Source organism: Zalophus californianus, chromosome 1 (genome assembly GCF_009762305.2).
Source record: "Zalophus californianus isolate mZalCal1 chromosome 1, mZalCal1.pri.v2, whole genome shotgun sequence".
In the NCBI taxonomy this organism is placed as follows: Eukaryota; Metazoa; Chordata; class Mammalia; order Carnivora; family Otariidae; genus Zalophus; species Zalophus californianus.
Genome location: NC_045595.1, coordinates 113779294 through 113798451, shown reverse-complemented (window position 1 = coordinate 113798451; position 19158 = coordinate 113779294). Strand labels below are relative to the sequence as shown.

General features: G+C 42.7%; 1 protein-coding gene across 1 annotated transcript in view; it reads left to right on the top strand.

Moving 5' to 3' along the window:
• The window catches only part of LOC113915965, a 34922-nt gene that overhangs the window by 14009 nt on the left and 1755 nt on the right, over window positions 1–19158 (top strand). Inside the window, exons 5-17 of the mRNA XM_027581850.1 lie at window positions 1733–1774; window positions 2097–2126; window positions 5719–5763; window positions 6113–6160; window positions 6329–6375; window positions 6477–6526; window positions 6801–7018; window positions 7132–7382; window positions 9191–9325; window positions 12075–12213; window positions 14444–14497; window positions 14966–15046; window positions 17602–17871. Coding sequence (XP_027437651.1) covers window positions 1733–1774; window positions 2097–2126; window positions 5719–5763; window positions 6113–6160; window positions 6329–6375; window positions 6477–6526; window positions 6801–7018; window positions 7132–7382; window positions 9191–9325; window positions 12075–12213; window positions 14444–14497; window positions 14966–15046; window positions 17602–17871 — 1410 coding nt within the window. The remainder of the gene's footprint in view (window positions 1–1732; window positions 1775–2096; window positions 2127–5718; window positions 5764–6112; window positions 6161–6328; window positions 6376–6476; window positions 6527–6800; window positions 7019–7131; window positions 7383–9190; window positions 9326–12074; window positions 12214–14443; window positions 14498–14965; window positions 15047–17601; window positions 17872–19158) is intronic.

The following is a 19158-nucleotide window of genomic DNA, read 5'->3' as shown; positions in this document are numbered from 1 at the left end:
CTACATAGTCAGTGCCTCACCTCCACCCAGGCATCCTCCCAGGCAGGAAGGAACCTGCCTCCCACTCCCCCTCTAGGCCCATGTCCAATCAGTCACCAGCTCCCCGGGGGCTGACCTGCTGGAGTAATAATAAGCATGTGTGTAAGTGTAGCAACATGGTTGAGGGTGCAGTTTCCGGCCAGACTGCGTGAGTTGAAATCTTAGCTGGGGCAGGGGGTAGGGTGGGGGTGGTCTGGCCTCTGCTTACATCATTGGGCAGTCTTGAGGAGACATGCGTAAATACAAGTGAAGCATTTTACATAAATATATGTGAAGTATCCATATACAAAATGAGTAAATAAATATGAGTAAGTACATGTAAACAAGTAAACATATATACATGCCTGGCACATGGAACACTCCAAAGAAGCTGCTATTAGCGCTGTTATTATTGTTCTCATTATTCTCAGATCTTTTCCTCCCTCCTTGTAACTGCTGCCACTCCTTCGTTATGGACGTAGGGAGGAGGGTTTGAGAACAATGCTAATAGCTTTCCATGTGTGTGCTCGCTGAATCCAGAGCCTGCGTGGAGGGGGAGGCCGTGTCTGGAAACTGGGAGGAGGAGAGGATGAGGAGTGGGAGTGGGGAAGGAGCCCGGCTGGCAGGTTGGGCCTGGGGAGTTCCTGGGGTCTGCCAGGAGAGGCCCAGGTACCCCTGCAGGTGGAGGTCGGGATCCAGCTGCGGAGTGGGTGCCGTGTCTTCTTAGGGCTCTCGAGGGGGAGAGGAGGCTGGGAATGGGGAGTGGGGCCTGGGATGTTAGTAATTGGTGGGGGAGGGCGGTGGTGGCAGAGAGGAGTTGCAAGGCCGCCCCGGGGGAGAGCACTCAGAGAGGTAGGGGTACCAGGACAGACATCATGGGAGGGCCATGCGGGCAGGAGGGAGTGGTGGGTGTCTACCTGCAGGAGTCGTTTTCTGGGGGTTAGTGGTCCCTTAGGGACATCAGGGAGAGGATTTCCAGCTAGCTGTGGGAACAGAAGCGTGATTGCAGTGGGCTGAGGCACTGAGTCGGGGGTGAGGAAGTGGAGGGAGCATTCTTGAGGACCACTCTTTCCAGAAGTAAGTTGGGTAATATGGACTACGTTTGTCCTGTGCTTCAGTCAGCGGCACGCACACTCCAGAATTTCTGCACAGTTGTGTCATTGGCCTTGTGCATGTGAACTGTCCAGATGTGCAAATGCAGGAGCCAGACAGGAACAGTGAGGGCAAGTCACGACTGGGAAGGGCTTGCGCGATGACCAGATGAAGCCAGAGGGTGATCGGAGCTCATACTTAAATAACTCAAGTGTGTTTTATCCAGTTCCAAAGAAAAATAAGCCCCCTCTTATAGGAACCAGACTAGTTTTGGACTGAATGAGAATTTTTTTTTTAAGATTTTATTTATTTATTTGAGAGAGAGAATGAGAGAGAGAGAGAGAGTGCACATGAAAGGGGAGAGGTGCAGAGGGAGAAGCAGACTCCCCGCTGAGCGGGGAGCCCGATGCGGGACTCGATCCCGGGACTCCAGGATCATGACCTGAGCCGAAGGCAGTCGCCTAACCAACTGAGCCACCCAGGCGCCCCAGACTCAATGAGAACTTATTAAATTAGGAAGAAATCAATTGAGTTCGGATCTGTTTTATAATAGGTATAATTAAAAAAATAGTTCTTATTTTTTATTCTCTGTGTATTTCCCGTGGCGTATGTTTTTATTCAGGGGAGGACAGCAGCTCTGAGAGCAGCTCTGAAAGTGAATCTGGTGAGTAATGTATGCCTTTCCTTAATTATGGAATTCTGGTTAAACCTATGAGCCTTTACTTTTATTTTAAAGTAATGCACACATCTCTTAGATTGTTTGAGGACCTATTACTAGCGTGGTTTTGTGAAGTCCTGAAGAAATACATACGTGGTAAATACTTTCTAGCTGGCAAGCGAAGTGGGAGAACAGGATGAGCTGAAGAAGAAAGGCAGGAAATGGTTGCTATTGGCGAAAGCCAAACATTTTACCTATTCTCCCATCAGCCTGTGTTTCCTCTTGGTTGTCAAAAGAATTTGATTTAGACTTTTTTTTCTTTTTGTAGATAATGAGGAACCAGAACCAGAACAAACAAGTGAGTATATCCTTCCTCCCGATTTTATTTTTTGTTGTTGAAAGGAAGAAGGGGAAGGATAGCCTTTGGGGTTTTTACGTTACCGATTGCTTGCTCATTATCTTTTTCTGTGCAAAATAAAGGTAAACATTAGGAAACTTCTCTAAGTGTTTTGAAAATGTGAGCTCCCTACACCGGGCATACAAAGCATATGCTTGTGATCTGCATTGGTACCAAGACTGTATGTGTGCAGTTCTGCTCTTAGGTTCCCTAAGGAGGAGAGATTGAGAGGCCGGCCGTAATCGGCTGCACAGCCGCAAGCGGCCCGAGCTTCCTCCTGTGGTGCTCGCTGCTCACAGATTAGGGCAGACTCAACTATTTGCCGCTGCAAATGTACCATTTGTGGTTTAGAGTTTCTGGCATGCTGTTCTAGCTATTTGTGAACAACTTGAATATGAAACCACTTGAAGGGGATAGATTCTAAATATAAAATAGGGTTTTTGTCTAAAGTTTTGTGAGTGACTAAGCTTGTATTTTAAGTGATTTTATTTTACTGTAGGATTTTTTCCCCCAGGTCTTAAGACTCTGATCTGCCCGTGAACACTGTAGCAAGGCAGTCAGAGAGCTCCTTTGCAGTACTTGAAAATAAATGAAATCTCTTCACTCAGAAGTCCTGTATATAATCTGATTCTCTCTGCAGTTTCTCTGTGGAGAACCTGTGATGGTAACTGTAAGTTTCTTGCAATCACGTTATACATTGATAAGAAGCTGGAATGATGTGTGTAGCAGCCTCGTGGAAATGTCATATTCTGATACCCATAAAGAAAAACTGTGTGCCCACCCTCTCACCTGCTATTCTCTGTACATTATGGATTATTTCATCCTTCAAAATGCAGTCAAAAGTCTAGCCTCATAGGTTGGATTAAGGTAGAAATGAAATTAGAAAGCTGGCATAGGGACCAGGTTTCTGATGTTACCAGGTAACAACTGGGTAATGGGCCACAGGGACGTGGAGTCCAGCGTCAGGACCCTCAGGGTCCAGAAGCTAGGCCTGGGCCAGGGCCGCACCAGGGTAGGCAACCTAGGTGGAAGGCATTCGGAGTCAATTAGGCTCGAGATAGGCTCAAAATCTGGTGGGTGGGTGGGGTCAGTGTGGTCAGCAGGGCGTATGTGGAGCACGGAGGGGCTAGCCCGTGACTGGGTCAGACATCTTGGTATTTTTGGCAGTCGGAGTGCCCTGGCATCTTCTGTGGGCGGGCTGAGGTTGCTTGTCCTTGGAGCCCCAGGTCGTGGAAGAGGTCCTGCCTTCCCCCAAGATTATTCTCTTTGTTAAAAGGTCTTTGATCCTTCCCATTAGGGGAGAGACCAGAGAGGTACCCTCCCATTCACCTCCGTTCTCAGGTCAGATAGAAAGACCGGGTAGGCCACGTTGGAATGTTTGCTCCTCTGTGGGCCAGCCGGCGATGCAGGCTCACCCGTCCTCCCTGAGTGGATATGCTTTCTACTCACAGGCATGAATGTGGGGTCACCCACGTCTGATGGATTGAAGGGAAGCCATAGTTGATAAACTGGGGAGAATTGCATCAATTTCTCTGCTTTGGCTGGGAAGACCTGGTCAGAGACTCAGTGTTTGCCAGCTGGATAGCATTCTCTGATCTCTTTCACTTCCTCTGCTCCTAAGGCAGAAAAACATGGGCTATGGATCAGATACAATGTAGACAGTTAGCCAATCAATAATTTAGAATTTTATGATCCTTTATAGGACAGTAACTGAGGAAATATGATCGGAGGATGGTGTGGTGCAGGAGTTGGGTCAGTATTTCGGATCTGTCGTGTTCTGAGTCTAGGACTCTGAATAATTTTAGTCTCTCTTTGCCACATTATCTTCATGCTGTTTTTTTTAAAGCTGGTTCTTTCTTTCTTTTTTTTTTATCTTTTTTTTTTTTTAAAGATTATTTATTTATTTCAGAGAGAGAATGAGAGATAGCATGAGAGGGAAGAGGGTCAGAGGGAGAAGCAGACTCCCCGCCGAGCAGGGAGCCCGATGTGGGACTCGATCCTGGGACTCCAGGATCATGACCTGAGCCGAAGGCAGTTGCTTAACCAACTGAGCCACCCAGGCGCCCAAAGCTGGTTCTTTCTTGCAAGCCCTGGTCCCTGGATACTGATGCTATAGGCCAGGAGATCAGGCAGGAGCGCTATCCTGGCGGGGGGTGAGTGTCTGTACTTCCTGGGCATTGATGATGGCATAGAACCTTGTGTATGTGTTGAGGAGTGCCTTACCCATGGGGTGACCCTCCCAAAGGTTGTTCAGACCTTTACAATATAAAACCAAGCATTTGACACATTAGGTCTTGCCTTAAGTGACAGGGTTGTTGTCTAGAATTCTTAAATTTTTTTAATGAGTCCCACCTATCACTATAGCAAAATAATAGTTAATAATAGTTATCTAACACTTACTGAGCATTAGGGAATGGTCATTTAATTTTCCTAAATTTTGGGGGGGGTGGTATTATTCTAATCTCCGTTGGATAGATATGGAAAGTGAAGCTTGGGGAGACTTAGTAATATCACCAGATAGCCCAAGCTCATGCAACTAGTGACCAGTGTAGATAATAGAAAAATTCATTGCTGTTCCCTTTCTTTCTCTCTCTCTCTTTTTTTAAGATTTTATTTATTTGAGAGAAAGAGAGAAAGTGAGCATGAGCAGGGGGAAGGGGTAGAGGGAGTGGGAGAGGGAGAAGCAGACTCCCTGCTGAGCAGGGAGCCCGATGCAGGGCTCTATCCCAGGAGCCTGGGATCATGACCTGAGCCAAAGGCAGACGCTTAACTGACTGAGCCACCCAGGCGCCCCTGCTCTTCCCTTTCTTAATACATTTTTGTATTACAGAATTCTAATCATTCAGAAAATAGTGACTGAGCACTTACCAGGCCCTTGCGGTACAGTCCTCATGAAGCTTACATTCTAGTAGGGAGAGAAACAGGAAGCAGAAAACACTAAACTACAGTGTGCCAGGTGGGGGAGATGCCCCAAAGGAAAATGAAGGGGGCAGAGTGAGTATGTCAGGCAGGCCCTGTTTCAGGGAGGGGGAGTGTGCATGTGTGTCAGGAAAGCCTCTCAGATAAGGGGACGTTTGAGCAGAGACCACAAAGATGTGAGGAGGCAAACAACATGAATATTTGTGAGAGGAGACAGTATGTGCAAAGGCCCTGAGTCAGGAGTGAGTTTTGAGGTGGAGAAGTGGTAGGTAGTGACTGGAGGGCCTCAGGTGTGGGGAGGCAGGCAGGAGATGAGGTAATGTGTAGCCAGATCATATAGGGCCTTGAGCCGTATGGAAGGAATCTGCAGGCTAAATCAGAGATTCTTATAGTCGTTCCATAAGTTTAAATATGCTTATAAGTTATAAGTTTAAATATGCTTAAAATCAGCTGTCAATTCTTTTCTTCCAGGCTAATCTCTAGCCCTAATAGCTGGAGGGCTGATGCCAGCCAGGCATTATCTTGGGCCATGAAGGAATCTTCAGTGGGGGCTGCAGCTCTCCAGTGGAGACACTGGCCCCAGTGAGGAATAACTAATGAAGAGATTGCTCATGTGCCCCTCTTGTCTTCACAGATGGGGAGCCAGGAGGGTCTTGCACGGAGGAAGCTTCTGCTCAGAGTAAGAACCAGGCAATGCGGTTTCCTCTGCTTCTCTCCCATGCTTGTGTGAGAGGGTCAGGTGTAAAGGATGATGACAAAGCCTTTGCTGCCGCATAGAAAGATCACGTAAAGATTTATGTGCCAAAATAGGGTACACTGAAACTCGAGTTACATTCGAGCTCATTTTTGCACCTTAGACCTACAGTGGGATTGACAGACATAATGTGTCATTGGATTGACTTGTGGAGGTGTTTAAATACATGTTTAAAGTTCTGTTGGTTGGGAAGCTGAAGGTGGGTGCTTGAGTAGTACACTATTTACCCTGTGACTGACTTGTGCCGATGCATGTGTGATGATCTCGTTCACAGCAGAAGACTGGGAGGATAAAGAATTGCCCAAAGATCATTCACATTCAGGTATAAACTGACATTTTCCAAAATATTCTTTTAAATATTGTTACTGCTGAAGGGGCATATACCTCTGAATTTTGTCATCTGGTCATCTCACATATATTTATTTAAAAATTTGTATTTGAAAATGCCGATCACATTCATTATAAGTGAAACTTTTTCTCTATCGTTTAGAACTGAAAAAGATCCAACCTTACTGTGAACACTGTAATGCTGAAAATGTAAGTATCTTTTCATTATAGAATATGATTCTCTAATTTGCTTTAAGAAAATAACATTTACTTGTGTATTATTTGCTAAAATGTCTGTACTTTTTCTCCAGAAACACAATGAACAAGTGACCCCCAGGCTCCTTTCCGGGGAACAGTTTTTGTAAGTAGTTGCGAATAGAGAAAATTTAACATCATCAGTAATTTAACTTCGTACATAAAAATGACCCCAGGTAGGGGAAACACAAAACAACCTAATTAATCTCACACACTTTATGTAATTACTTGGACTATTTTCTTTGGTAGTGATGCTTCTTCAAAATGCTATAGAATTTCGTCAGTGCTTTTGAATGAAATTAAAAACATAAATAATTTTAAGAAGTCCTCTCCTGACCAAACATAAGGACTAAAAAGGTGTTCTTATCTGTCCAATGCAGACTGAAGTTGGACACAGAGGGAACTTACCAGTGCACGGAAACTGGTCTGATATTTGAGGTTAACAGAAAAGTTGACATCAAGTATTGCATTTTGTCCTGGAGCAAATATGCAGACCTGGTTGTTAAACCCTGGGTTGTCGGTGGACCCTTGTTTGATGTTAAATGTGACCCAACCTGTCTTATCTCCATTCAGTTTCCACATTCCCTCTGCTTGGGTCGTAAGTACTTGTTTCCTAAAAGTCTAATTCGTGTGCACGTGAGTGTATATGTGAGAGTATGTGTGCAACCCGTGTACTGCCTGGAGCGCTAATTTACCTTCATATTTTAACAGACCATGATGCCAATATGACATTCAAAGTCTTACATGTTAAAAGTTCTGGGGCCTCATTAGAATCTACTGTGGATCATTCTACAACCCACGTCAAATGGCGTGTGAGCTCTCTTTCTCCTGTGGGACCTGTTATTCAAAGTGAAGAGACCGTATACCACCACGGGGCTGTGGTTCTCTACAAAGCCATTGACCATAACCCATCCTTGTCTTTTCGAGTGTACATAGCAACCAATAACGAGTCTTTCATCAAGGTAAAGTTAAAGAAAATGAATAATAAGTGTTGACTCCTTTGTGTTCAGACATGATGCCATGTGTATGTGGGTCCCGTTCCTGTTGATTGAAGTGTCCCCCTGCTGTGGGTCTCATTTGGCACTCATCTAGAGAGGTTATAGGGTCAATGCCTAGGTGCGTGCCAAGTTTTCTGATTCCTGGAGGGCGGTCATTCTGATCTAAGGAGAAGGGGGCAGGGGTCTGGGATTTCAAGGGGAAGAAATGCAATTCGCAGGACAATGAAAAAGAGTAAATGTCTGGTAAACAAGCATCTGCTGGGCCACTCAGAAGCCATGGGACTTAGGAGTTTGATCCCACAGGCCTTGGTACGTTCCTCCCTGTCTCCCATACCTAGTTCATGTGCTAGTGTAGTTATCTGTGGTGACAGCTCTCTTCCTGGAGCAGGTCCTCTATGCAGATTCTTTTAGGCAGCTGTCAGGCGTGGGGTGGGGGAGAACTTTTCCTGAATCTGCTGGGTTCGGATTGCTTTTTTAAAAAAAATTGTTTGAATTAATTAATTTTTTAAAAAATTCCAGTATAGTTAACATACAGGATTATGTTAGTTTCAGATGTACAATATAGTGATTCATCAATTCTCTACATTACTCAGGGCTCTTCATGATAAGTGTACTCTTAATCCCCTTCACATATTTCACCCAACCCCCACCCGTGATTGCTTTTGAACTAAAAACAATCTTCATGCCAAAGTGGCCCATCTTGGCCTAGCCAGCCCTTGGCCCCCTCCAATATCAAACTACCTATTTCCAGTGTTTTTAGGTTATAGTGTTTTGATGGCTTTAAACATAAGTTATATTGATTACAATTGGCAATCTATATTAAAATTTAAGAACTCTATTGAATAATAGATTTTTAGTTTCTTCCTAAGAAGGTAAAATATGCTTCCTATAATCCTGTTAAAGTTCATACTTTCAATTGGGAAACTACTTTTCAAAATGGTGTAAAAAGTAGAGTAAAGTAAAGTAGAATTAGCATGGATTTGGAATAAGTACTATTATTCAATGAACTTTATATTTCTTAAAAGTAAATTCAGTTAATTAAAAGGGTGTTATCTCTACTTCCTGGGAAGCTGGGGTGAGGAGCTGATTATATCACTGGAACCATAGGAACATGGCATGGTTAGGGCAGGATGTGCTTCCTATTGATGCTGTATTTTTACACCTTCTTGGGTTGATTTTTTTTTTCCTATGTAGGAAGATTTCCTGGCACTTTGCATTCAGGAAACCCAGATTTCACATTCAGCTATACAGCTGCTTTACAAGTGAGCCTGGGCCAAAGTCTCTGCCTCCTTGGGGCATTCGAACTGTGTATATAAAATCAGTGACCCCCCAGGAGAGTGGTGAAACTAAGGGTAGAAACACATAGAGTGCTGGGTAGAAGCAAGCTCTGGGTAAAGCAGAACTGTGTACAGTAAAATCATTGCTTTGTATTGACATGATGGGCAGATAATCAACACAAATGTGTAATACTAGTGCTCATGTAATTTTCTCAAATCCTTCAGAAGCAAACTTTTGGTCCCATACAGGGCACGTGTGTTGCTTCTGGCTGGTGTGCTTGGGCAGAAAGATGTTTGGAGACCTAGAAGCCTGCAGCGTGGGTTCAAGGTGCCTAATTAGCCTCCTTTTTAGAGCTCTGTGAAGGTTTTTCCATCGTTGTCATTCTGTAGGGGGACATGAAGATAATGCAGGGCGGCACGTGCACTGCTGGGCGCTTATAGTTCTTACAGTTGTTGCTGATACATTTCATAGCCAAAACCTATTTCTACCTGTAGGATATTTCCAAGTCGGTAAAGCACTCCTCTAAGAAATTCATGAAAATTGACAAGCCTCCTGTTTGCCAGAAGTTATTGCAGAACGGGAAGAAATACAGACTGATCAGTGAACCAGAAGCTGAAATCACCCCAGAGGTATATATTTTAAAAAACCACTTGGAATAGCAGCAGGGATGTATATTTTAAGGTTATTTTGAAAGTTTTAGAGGAATGCATTTTGTTCTCATTTTTTATTTATTTATAGGAAAGCAATTGTTTTGCTAAACTTGTAGCTTCTTCCAAAGACACTGTTGAATTTCTGAGTTAATCTGCCACCATCGCAAAAATAGACTATTTAATCTTTTTCCCTTTAAAAAGATTTTAAATTTTCTTGAGTTTTTTAAATTAAATTCCTCAAACAATGTTAGTTTCAAAGGAATAAAAACCTTAAGTTTAACTTTAAGTCACAGAACACTGAAAATTAATAGGAAAGAGTTGCTAACAAGGATATTGGCTTTTTCTTATTGGAAGGCATTTGAAAAATAGTTATGGGAACAAATTGTCACTAGATTTCAACTATTCAGTGTACACACCATGACATTTGTAAGTGATTTCGGTTTCCTATAAAGTGACAAAGTTATTTTTAAAACTTATTTTCATTGCATGCTCTGAATGTGTGTTGTAGCTTATCTAACTAGACATCTGTGTGGAAATTCTTTTTGTACACCTCTTTTTGTTTGTTTTATAGTTTGTGAAAAATTGAAAACATGTTTGGATTCCATTACGTTAAAATAGGAAACACGAGAGAGCTGATGGCAGTGGCCCATGTTGCATTATTATATTATCAGAGGCCTCGGGCCCTGTAGAAGCAGTCAGGTTGGTCAGACAGCCTTCCATACCTTCCTTTCCAGTTGCAAAGGGTTTCTTCCCACCTGGTGTGTTTTTGGTTTTTTTTTGAGCTTCACAACAGTGAAGCTGAAGGGACTAATGTGCAAAGCGGATGAGCGAACTGCCCAGGTCCCATGCCCAGGTGGCAGACAAGCCTGGCCCTGAGCCCACTCTGCCCGTGGTCCCTAATGCCACAGTCTTCCCACTGGTATCTGAGAGGTTGATTCCTAGCCCTTGCGAGCTCACCTAGCCCTGGCAGATGCTACCTTAAGATGATCACCAGAAGCCAGCTGCGGTCTTGTCTGGGACGTGGAATGAAATTCGAAGGGTTTGCTTAGAACAGTGTGATACTTGGCCTTTGCTGCCAAATGGAATTCCCAGGGGAGCTTTTAAAAAAGTCTGTGGTCTGGGTCCTACCCCCAGCGATACTGACTTAATTGGTCTGGGAGTGGCCTCAGCATTGGGCTTGTTAAAGCTCCCAGGGTGACTGTAATGTGCTGCCAAGATTAAGAGCCACTGGGAGAGGGAATAATACACATTGAATGGGTAAATCTGTCTAGGAAGGGACTCAGATGGTCCCCAGAGGTCTCGCTTACACAAGATGATGACGGTGGGAGGGCTTTAAGTAGTCTAGTTCTGTTAGCATTTGTGTGCTCTCTCTTAACCAAATTTCTGGATTAATGGGGATAATCTTCCAGGATTGCCCTAATGATCATACAAGGTAGTGGTTTTGGGGTACTCTGAGAGTTGTGAAACTATTAAATCTAAGGTGTTCTTACTGATTTTAGACCATTAATGATTTGTTTAACTGACATTTATCAAAAGTACCTATTACAAGTCAGTCTGGGAGAAGAGCTAAAATGAGTAAGTCATAATCTTTTCCCTCAAAAGATGCCAGTATAGAGAGAGACATACTATAGTCACGTAAAGAAATAATTTTAACGTGTGAGGTGGTATTGCCATAGAGAAGGGTGCAGTGGGTTTCCAGGAAGGAAGCGTTCCTATGTGGTGACATTTGTTCTGGGTTTGAAGGGAGAGGGATTCACTGGGAGAGACAGCCCTCCTGGAAGAGGGAACCGTAAGTGCCTAAGCGAGGTGATGGGGATGTGCAGCCAGGCCCAAGGCCCCAGAGAAATGGGAATGAGAAATGGGAAATGAGAGATTTGGGAAATCTCTCCCACAGCAGAGGGCTTTGGGAGAGATCTTGGCTTTGTAGGCCTTGGTGACCCATGGTGAGGATAATGGTAGTGGTTTATAATGGAAAGGGAGAGGGAGAGTGTAAGACTGTTGGTTTTTAAGGGTGATGCCCAGTACAGTTTATTGATTTTTTTTTTTTTTTTTTAAGTAGATTTCTCCCTGCAGGCTTCCTAGCCAGTCTGGAGAGGAGCAGAGGAGGTCCAAGGCATGGGGCAGTCTCTGTAGTGGGTAAATGTAGAGGTTAAATGTGGTGGTTGAGTCAGAATGTGTGGATGCGAATTCAGTTCTCCCACTTCCTAGATGTGGATTTGGGCAAGTTAGTTAGGTTCTCTGAGATCCTTTATCCATAAAATAGCAATTAGAGGGTTTGTTGGGGCAAGGTGGTATTCGATGAGGGAATTTGATGTGGGCGAAACACACAGTGTAGTTCTGTAAATGTCTTGAATCAATTCCAGGTTGTGGAATGGTCGAAGTGAAAGATGGTAAGGAAGCTTAAAAGCACTTATGAAAGGGTGATTAGTTTGGGAACATGAAACACTGAAACCAAGAAAGGGCTGAAAAGTTACACCTTAAAAAAATAGAGCCAAAGTACTGGAAGCCTCAATGAGGGAGAAAAGCAGGTCTGAGTAAAGAGGGACTAGAAGAAGCAAGTGAACCATAGGGTCTGTGATTACGGAGTGACATTTCCAGCATCAGAATTTCAGGGAGCATTCAAGTCAGCACCGACCCTTCTGTTATTCCTTATTTGACATTTCATGTTGTCAACTAATGCAGCTTTTATTTAAAAAAAAAAAAAAATCCCCCCCCCTTTTTTTTAAAGGAAACTGAATTTGTTGATGGTTCACTTTTAAAATTGAAAAATTACATTGAAGTGTATTTGGAGCAACCAGTGGAGTTTAAATTACTTTTGGTCGAAATGGATTCTGGGGAAATTGTATGGAAAGCAAAACTGAGAGAATGTAAGTGTTTTGTATCTTGAATGAAAACTTGGGTTTGCGGGGGCGGTCTGGGTGGGCAAACAAGTAGAGTGATTGTTCCATTACCATAACATCTAAAAATCTGATTAAGAGACACAAAGACCCCGGCGAGGCTCTGGTTCTCAGGCACCCACTGCCAGACCCTTTGGTCAGTGGGTAGTTCAGTGAGGTGTGGAAGCTTCAGGCAGCAGGTGGGCTTAGTCAGTAGAGGGTTTGTTTTTTTTCCCCCCCTTACATTCTGAGGTTTGGATCTCAGATGTTTTAATGTGAATTAGGGACGTCCTGACAAAGTCTGTCCCATGACCTTGATGTACATCTGCATTTTGACTGATTTCCTGTCTCATTTGCCTCACCCTGTCTATCTGATCTGCAGCTGGTAGCCCTGCTCTGTGTGATTACAGCTCTGCTGCGGGAACGCATTCCCCTTGTTTAAGATTTCTGTGCTGGAAAGTCCCTTGGCAACCACCTTTTCAACATCCTCCCCTGCACTGGGAGGAGTTGGAGAGGGCTGCTGCTGATTTGGACTTCCTCTGGAAGAGGGGAGATGCAGGGGGACACCCCGTAGCTGCCCTTGGCCACCTCCTCAGGCAGATCTGACCTTGACTTTCAATTCTCTTTGAAGGAAGTTATTAAAACAACAGACATATGTCTAGTGGGCACATTTTGGAGCCAAAAGGGAGGCAGAAGAAAGTGGTTGGGAGTGAGGTCCTATGGGTTCTAGTTCCAGCCCTAGAATTGAGCAGCTCTGTGAGTGAGTGTGGGAGAGACCCTGAACCTGCTTGTGGCTGTTGTACCCTCCTCTGCGCATGGCACTGGGGTCCCTCCTGCCAATGCTACATGATTGTAGTAGAAATTATTTTTGCATCATTTGCATTGAATTATAATACCTTAACTCTTTCCTGGTATCATACGTAATCCAGTATCATTCCAAAAAACAGCACAAGCAGTAAGTGCCATTAGTGGGATATCAAAGGAATTTTAACCCACTCTTCTATTAATTTTATCCTCCAGAATTTTTATTTTGCTGTACAGATGTAGTAATAACAAGGGTCTGTTAAGTATTCTGTAAGTCTCTGTATCTTCTGAACCACATTTGAGTCCATTTTCGGCTAGTTTCTTTTGTACCCACTGGGTCACGTGTAGACACATGAATTATGTCTCTGCTAGTGACGATGTGGGATGAGTGCTGTGTGCTGGTCATACATTTATGTCTTTCCACTGTGCAGATTGCTGCCTGTTATAGTCTGCCTTTCCTGTTGTGTCTTTATACTCTAGCAGTGAAACCCGATCGAAGCATTTTGGAATTCTCAGTCCTTGTTTAAGCACAAGCCTTTTTGGTAGATGGGATTGATTCTTATTCCCAGTATTATACTCTTAAATTAGCTAGATGTTACTTTTTGGTCACAGCTAATGCCACTGTAATAGAGGTACTCAACATGTACAATCTGAATAACATTTTCTGGGCTAAGAACGAGTCTCTTGGTCATTTTAAAGACCACTTTATAAGACCTTTTATGATTGGTTTTTAAAAACATATTTAATAATACTCTGCATTGTAAGGTGTTTCTGGTCTCTACTGTTTTGGGAGGGAGGAGGGGCTAAACTAATGGTTAATTGAGATTGCTCATCACTATTAAGGCATCTTCACTCTAGGGACCTACAGAAGGCCTGGATGAGGCACAGACACCTTATAGAGCAGGGACTGCATCTCAAACAGGGGAGGTGATGTAGAATCACAATGATGTGTTCAGAAAGAACTCCCCATGTACAATGTTCCAAAGTACAGAATGATAATATATGAGATTGTTTTAGGTGGAGTACATATAAATAACATTTAAAATAAACATTTTTTATCTTTATGACTTCCTTATCCATATAGCAAGTGATACCAGTGTTCTGTTTACAGTAGTTAGAGATGTAAAGAAATATTGAATAAGTAGCATTTCACCTGGCATATGGGTTTGGCAAGAATTGGGATAGTTGTGTGCAGATGACTTGAATTTGGGAAGCATTTGTCTTGTAGGACCTGTTGGGAGGGGTGCTCAGTATTTATCTCAAAGATATGTGCATTGGCATACGTACCAGGTTAAAACCCCAAACTCCTATTTGAACTTGAGAGAGACTGCCAAGACTCTAGAGCTTCATACATTTTCATGAATTGCTTTAAATCAAATTTTGTCTGTTCCAATTGCTGCTTATTATCCTTTAACAGGTGACTGGGTTCAGCATGATCAGAATCAGAACATTTCGAAAAGAAGCACAAATGGTAAGTGCTAGGTAACTGGACATTGAATGAGTTTTAACCTATTTTATTTCTTCTATCCACTAGAATTTTTATTTTGCTGGGCAAATGTGGTACCCCTAAAGATCTGCTAAGTATTCTGTTATTCTCTTAATCATCTGAACAACCTTTGAATTCATTTTCAATTTGTTTCTACCTGAATGATGATTTCCTTAAAAATCCAGGTTAAAGGTAGGTAGAGGGGTGCCTGGGTGGCTCAGTCGGTTAAGCGTCTGCCTTCGGCTCAGGTCATGATCCCGGGGTCCTGGGATCCAGCCCCGCATCGGGCTCCCTGCTCCGCGGGAAGCCTGCTTCTCCCTCTGCCCCTCCCCCTGCTTGTGTTCCCTCTCTGTTAAATAAATAAATAAATGAATAAAATCTTAAAAAAAAAAGGTAGGTAGAAAATAAGAAATATTAGGGAAAGCCGATTTGTTGATTTTTTTTTATTTTAAGGTAACAGGCGGCGAAAAATGACTAGTAGCTTATCTGATGAGGACGTCTATGACAAGAGAATGAAGCAGGTTGACACTTCAGGTGTGTAAAAAGGTCATCAGCTGCTATAAATTGTTTTCCCTGGCTTCCCCCACTGATACTCTTCCAAGCCCAGCTGTTGGGTCAGTCTCCTGGAGCCGCGCCCCAGCTGTGCCTGTCCTCCCAGATACCTTCTCCTGTGTCCCAGCGCCTCAGGCCGGGAGAATGGTCCTGCTTGGCCGGCCCTACCCTTTTTCCAGTTTGAGTCCTCCAATGGAACCCCTTCACTCGGTCTAAATAGAATGGGGCACCCAGGGGAGCTCCCTTATAGTCTGTAAGCACAGGGGCCATGAACTGTCCATCTTTATGTTTCCTGTAGCAGTGAGCATGGAGCCTTTTCTGTAGAAGACAATGAATGTCGATTGAATGAAATTGTGAATGTCCATGTGTGCATTCATTGGCTTCATGGTTACTAGCTACATCTGGGGTAAAGAGCCTCCAGCTCAGTGGAGGCACGTCTCAATTTCTTCCAATTAAGTGGCAGAGACCAAGGCTTGATAGTTGTGAAAATACGAGATTTAAATGTTTAACAACAGTACTCCAAGGAACCAGAAGATGGAGTATGTAGCTCAAAATTCAAGTCCAGCCAGAATTTACAAACTTAAGTTTAAAAACAGTCTCAAATTATATGAGACTCAAGGTCTCAAGGCTTCAGGAACCTCATGTAACTCCATAAACTAACTGCTTCATCAAAATACCTATTCTTTTACTATTATTGTAAGGTATGAATCTCTGAAAGCAGATAAGCTCTCTGTAAAGTGAAGCAAGATACTCTCTACTTTCTAGAACAGATTGTGAGGGTGGCATGTGGATGATTTTTACTGTGTATCACTATAGAAATGTTTATTGTTATTTTTGTTAAGTAAACATCAAAGTAAGTGAGGCTCTAGAATTATTTTAAAAACCTAACTATATTGGAATACGTTTTTTCTAGTTTTATTGAGATATAATTGACAAATAAAATTCTGTATACATAAAGCATACAATGTGATGATTTGATACACATATACATTGTAAAATATTTACCAATCAAGTTAATTAGTACATCCATCACCTCACTTTCTTGTTTTGTTTTGTTTTTGGTGGCAACAATATGTAACATCTACTCTCAGCAAATTTCCAGTATATAATACGGTATTAACTCTAGTCACCATGCTGTCCATTAGATCCTCAGCCTGTATTCATCTTATAACTGGAACACAGTTATAGGTTTCTTGTTACATGCCGTTAACTTCTGGCTATTTAAAATTAACTCCAATAGCAAGTAGGTAGAAAAAGAATTAAAATTATTAAATGCTACCTAGAAAGATTAAGGATTTCCAGCATTTTTGGAGTTGACAGTGTGGTATCTAAATAATTTAATAAGGATTTACTTTGTTTTAGGTACTTCCACAACGTTCTTTGAGATACTAAGTCACCACCATCCTGGTGGTTTTAGATTTACTCTGTGAGTGTGATTGACGCTTTTTAAATATGGTCAGCACTCAGGTTCAATAGAATCATCTGGAGATCTTGTTAAAGTTTAGGTTCGGAATCAGAAACAGATCTGGGGATGGTCCTGAGAACTTGCATTTTTCCTAGGTTCCCCGTGCAGCTTCCATTGCAGTGGCCGTTGGGAGAGCTAGGAGCAATGCACCACGTCTCAAGAAGCCACTAGAGGGCGCAGGCCATTGCTTAGATCCATTCTTCAATCTAGAAGGTTAGGGATCTGTGAGGTGGGGAAGGGTCCCAGCACAAAGGTTACATTCCTATTAGTAAATTGTGGGCTGTAGATGAGCAGAGGTATTGTGGTCCTGGAGGAAGGGCAGGCCTCTCACTCCCTTCTAATTTCACCTCTAGTATTTGTAATGCCTTTATGATCCTTCACTGAATCTAGGCGACCTCAGTGAGCTTTGCTACACTATTGCACAACTGGCTAAAAAACATGAAAAGAGAAAATCCAGCTTAGTGATAGGGCTCATATTTTTTCATGGGGCCGATGGTTTAACAGTAGCAAACACATGTCCCTCCAAGATTATGATGCTGTTTTTTAGAGTTCAACAGATATTACAGATACCATCTCATGACTTTTCTGTGGATTGTGCTTCTCCCCAAATGCCAGGAGATGGCATAATGGAGATTGCGATTCAGATCTCTTGCTGCCCGCTTTAGTGGCCCTTAAGGTAGCGTCTATGTATGGCACTAACATTCAGATAGAGACACAGAGCTGGGCAAGGGTGTAACTGTATATTTTTCTTTTTGAGCTATATAAATTATTTTTGGAGTCTGATTTTTTTTTTTATTCCCACCCAATTTGTGCTGCTTTGTAAAACAGTCTCATTCCCCGAGTTAACTGAATTACCACTGTGAACATTATACCCTGGTTTAATGTTATTATATGAAATCGTTCCCTTCCCATAATAGTGTGGAAAGCAGGGAGACTTAAATATATTTTAAAGGCAGCTAATGTTACAAATCATGGTGTCCTTTCTTATATAAGGAGAATACATTTTCATTATAAATTGCTATAAATGATTGATGTGTTGAAAGGAATGGTGGACTTCCTTGTTTGCTTTTAGATGGAGCAAAGACCAGAACCCTTTTAACAGACGCACAGTTGATTACCCTTGCTGCGAAGCTGGGGAAGGAGTGGATAAAAATTGCCATTGCCAACCTGGAGTTGGAGATTGGTGATATTGATGATATCCGGGAGAAGAAAGAAGACATTACGATGTGTAACTTTAGGATGCTGAAGAAGTGGCAAGAAAAGGAGCAGGGCAATGCCACAGCCGAGAATTTATATAAGTGCCTGAAAAACGTTTCTGTTGAAGTCCAAGATGTGCTGAAAGGTGAGCAGAAAATTATCTTAGTCGCTTCCTTAGAATCAAGCTGTGTCTTCGCAAATAGCAGCTTTCTACCATAGAATGTGTTGCTTGCTTACTTGTGAGTTTGGGTTCAGAGAATTATGTAAAGGTCGAGTAAGCATGTGGAGTGCCATAAGTAGAGATCAGAAAGCTGATTTGTGCGTGGGCTCAGAGGAACGGTTCAAATCCCATCTCAAGTGCTGGCTGGCTTGTGACTAAGCAAATTCTCAACCCAACTTTAAGCCTCTGTGTTCCCATCTGGCAAATGGATGCAAAAACCCCTATGTCCTGGGTTTATTGTGAGAATGAAAAAAAGATAATGCATGGGAAAGCTCCAGGCAGGTAGTTAAGGCTCGCGAAGGGCTGAGGTGGATAAGGATGTTACATTGTACTTGAGACATTTCCGCCTCCAGGCCTTGTGGCGCTGAAGCAGTGCTGGGGAAGGCCACTGGGTGGCGCCAGTGAACCTCCAGTAGCAGAGAAGAGAAGAGGAAAAGCCGAGAGCCCAGAGCAGGGCTAAAGTTTCTAGGCTTAATACAGAAAACTACACAGTTCCTTCCTTTGTTTTTAATAACTTCTTTTTGTGTGTGTGGTTTGATTTGGCACATGGGTCAAACCACTTCAAACCTTTATTACCTATTGTTACCATAGTTGTTAAATGCAGTGTTAACTTCTCCAAAGCCTCAGTAAGTCAGAGAGAGGGCTTTATTGGAATTCTGTTTGGACTTTTTATTCCAAAAAGGATGTAAAAATGTGTAAATGCCTCACAAGTTTATATGAACAGTAAAATCATTCTGTGATCTGTCCTGATGCTTTGAGATACTGTGGGCATATTTCCCCAGTAGATTTTGGATGCAGAAGCCTCAAGCTTATTCAAATAGAATATTGAGTTTTGGTGCTGATTTTTTCATTCATATTCCTGGATATGTTGAAATTTTGTAAATTACTGAGGCCCACGTGTGGAAATCTGCTTATTTGCATATAGGCGCTCCTGCCTGTTGCCAACAATGGCCTCTGTGTTGTCATAACCAAATAATCACAGCCTCTCCCTTCAGAGTAATAAGCTTTGAAAAATCTCTCTCACAGAAAAATCTTTATAATGGGTTGTTATTTTGTTTTTTTGTCTCTGCTCCTGATCTCACTAGACACTTGACTTGTTGATACATTAGAACCATAAAGGGGTTTGTGAGATTTTTTTTTGAGCACTGAAAGAGATCATAAAAGCTAGCTTATTAGCCCAATTCCCTCATTAGATAGGAAAACAAAACTCTT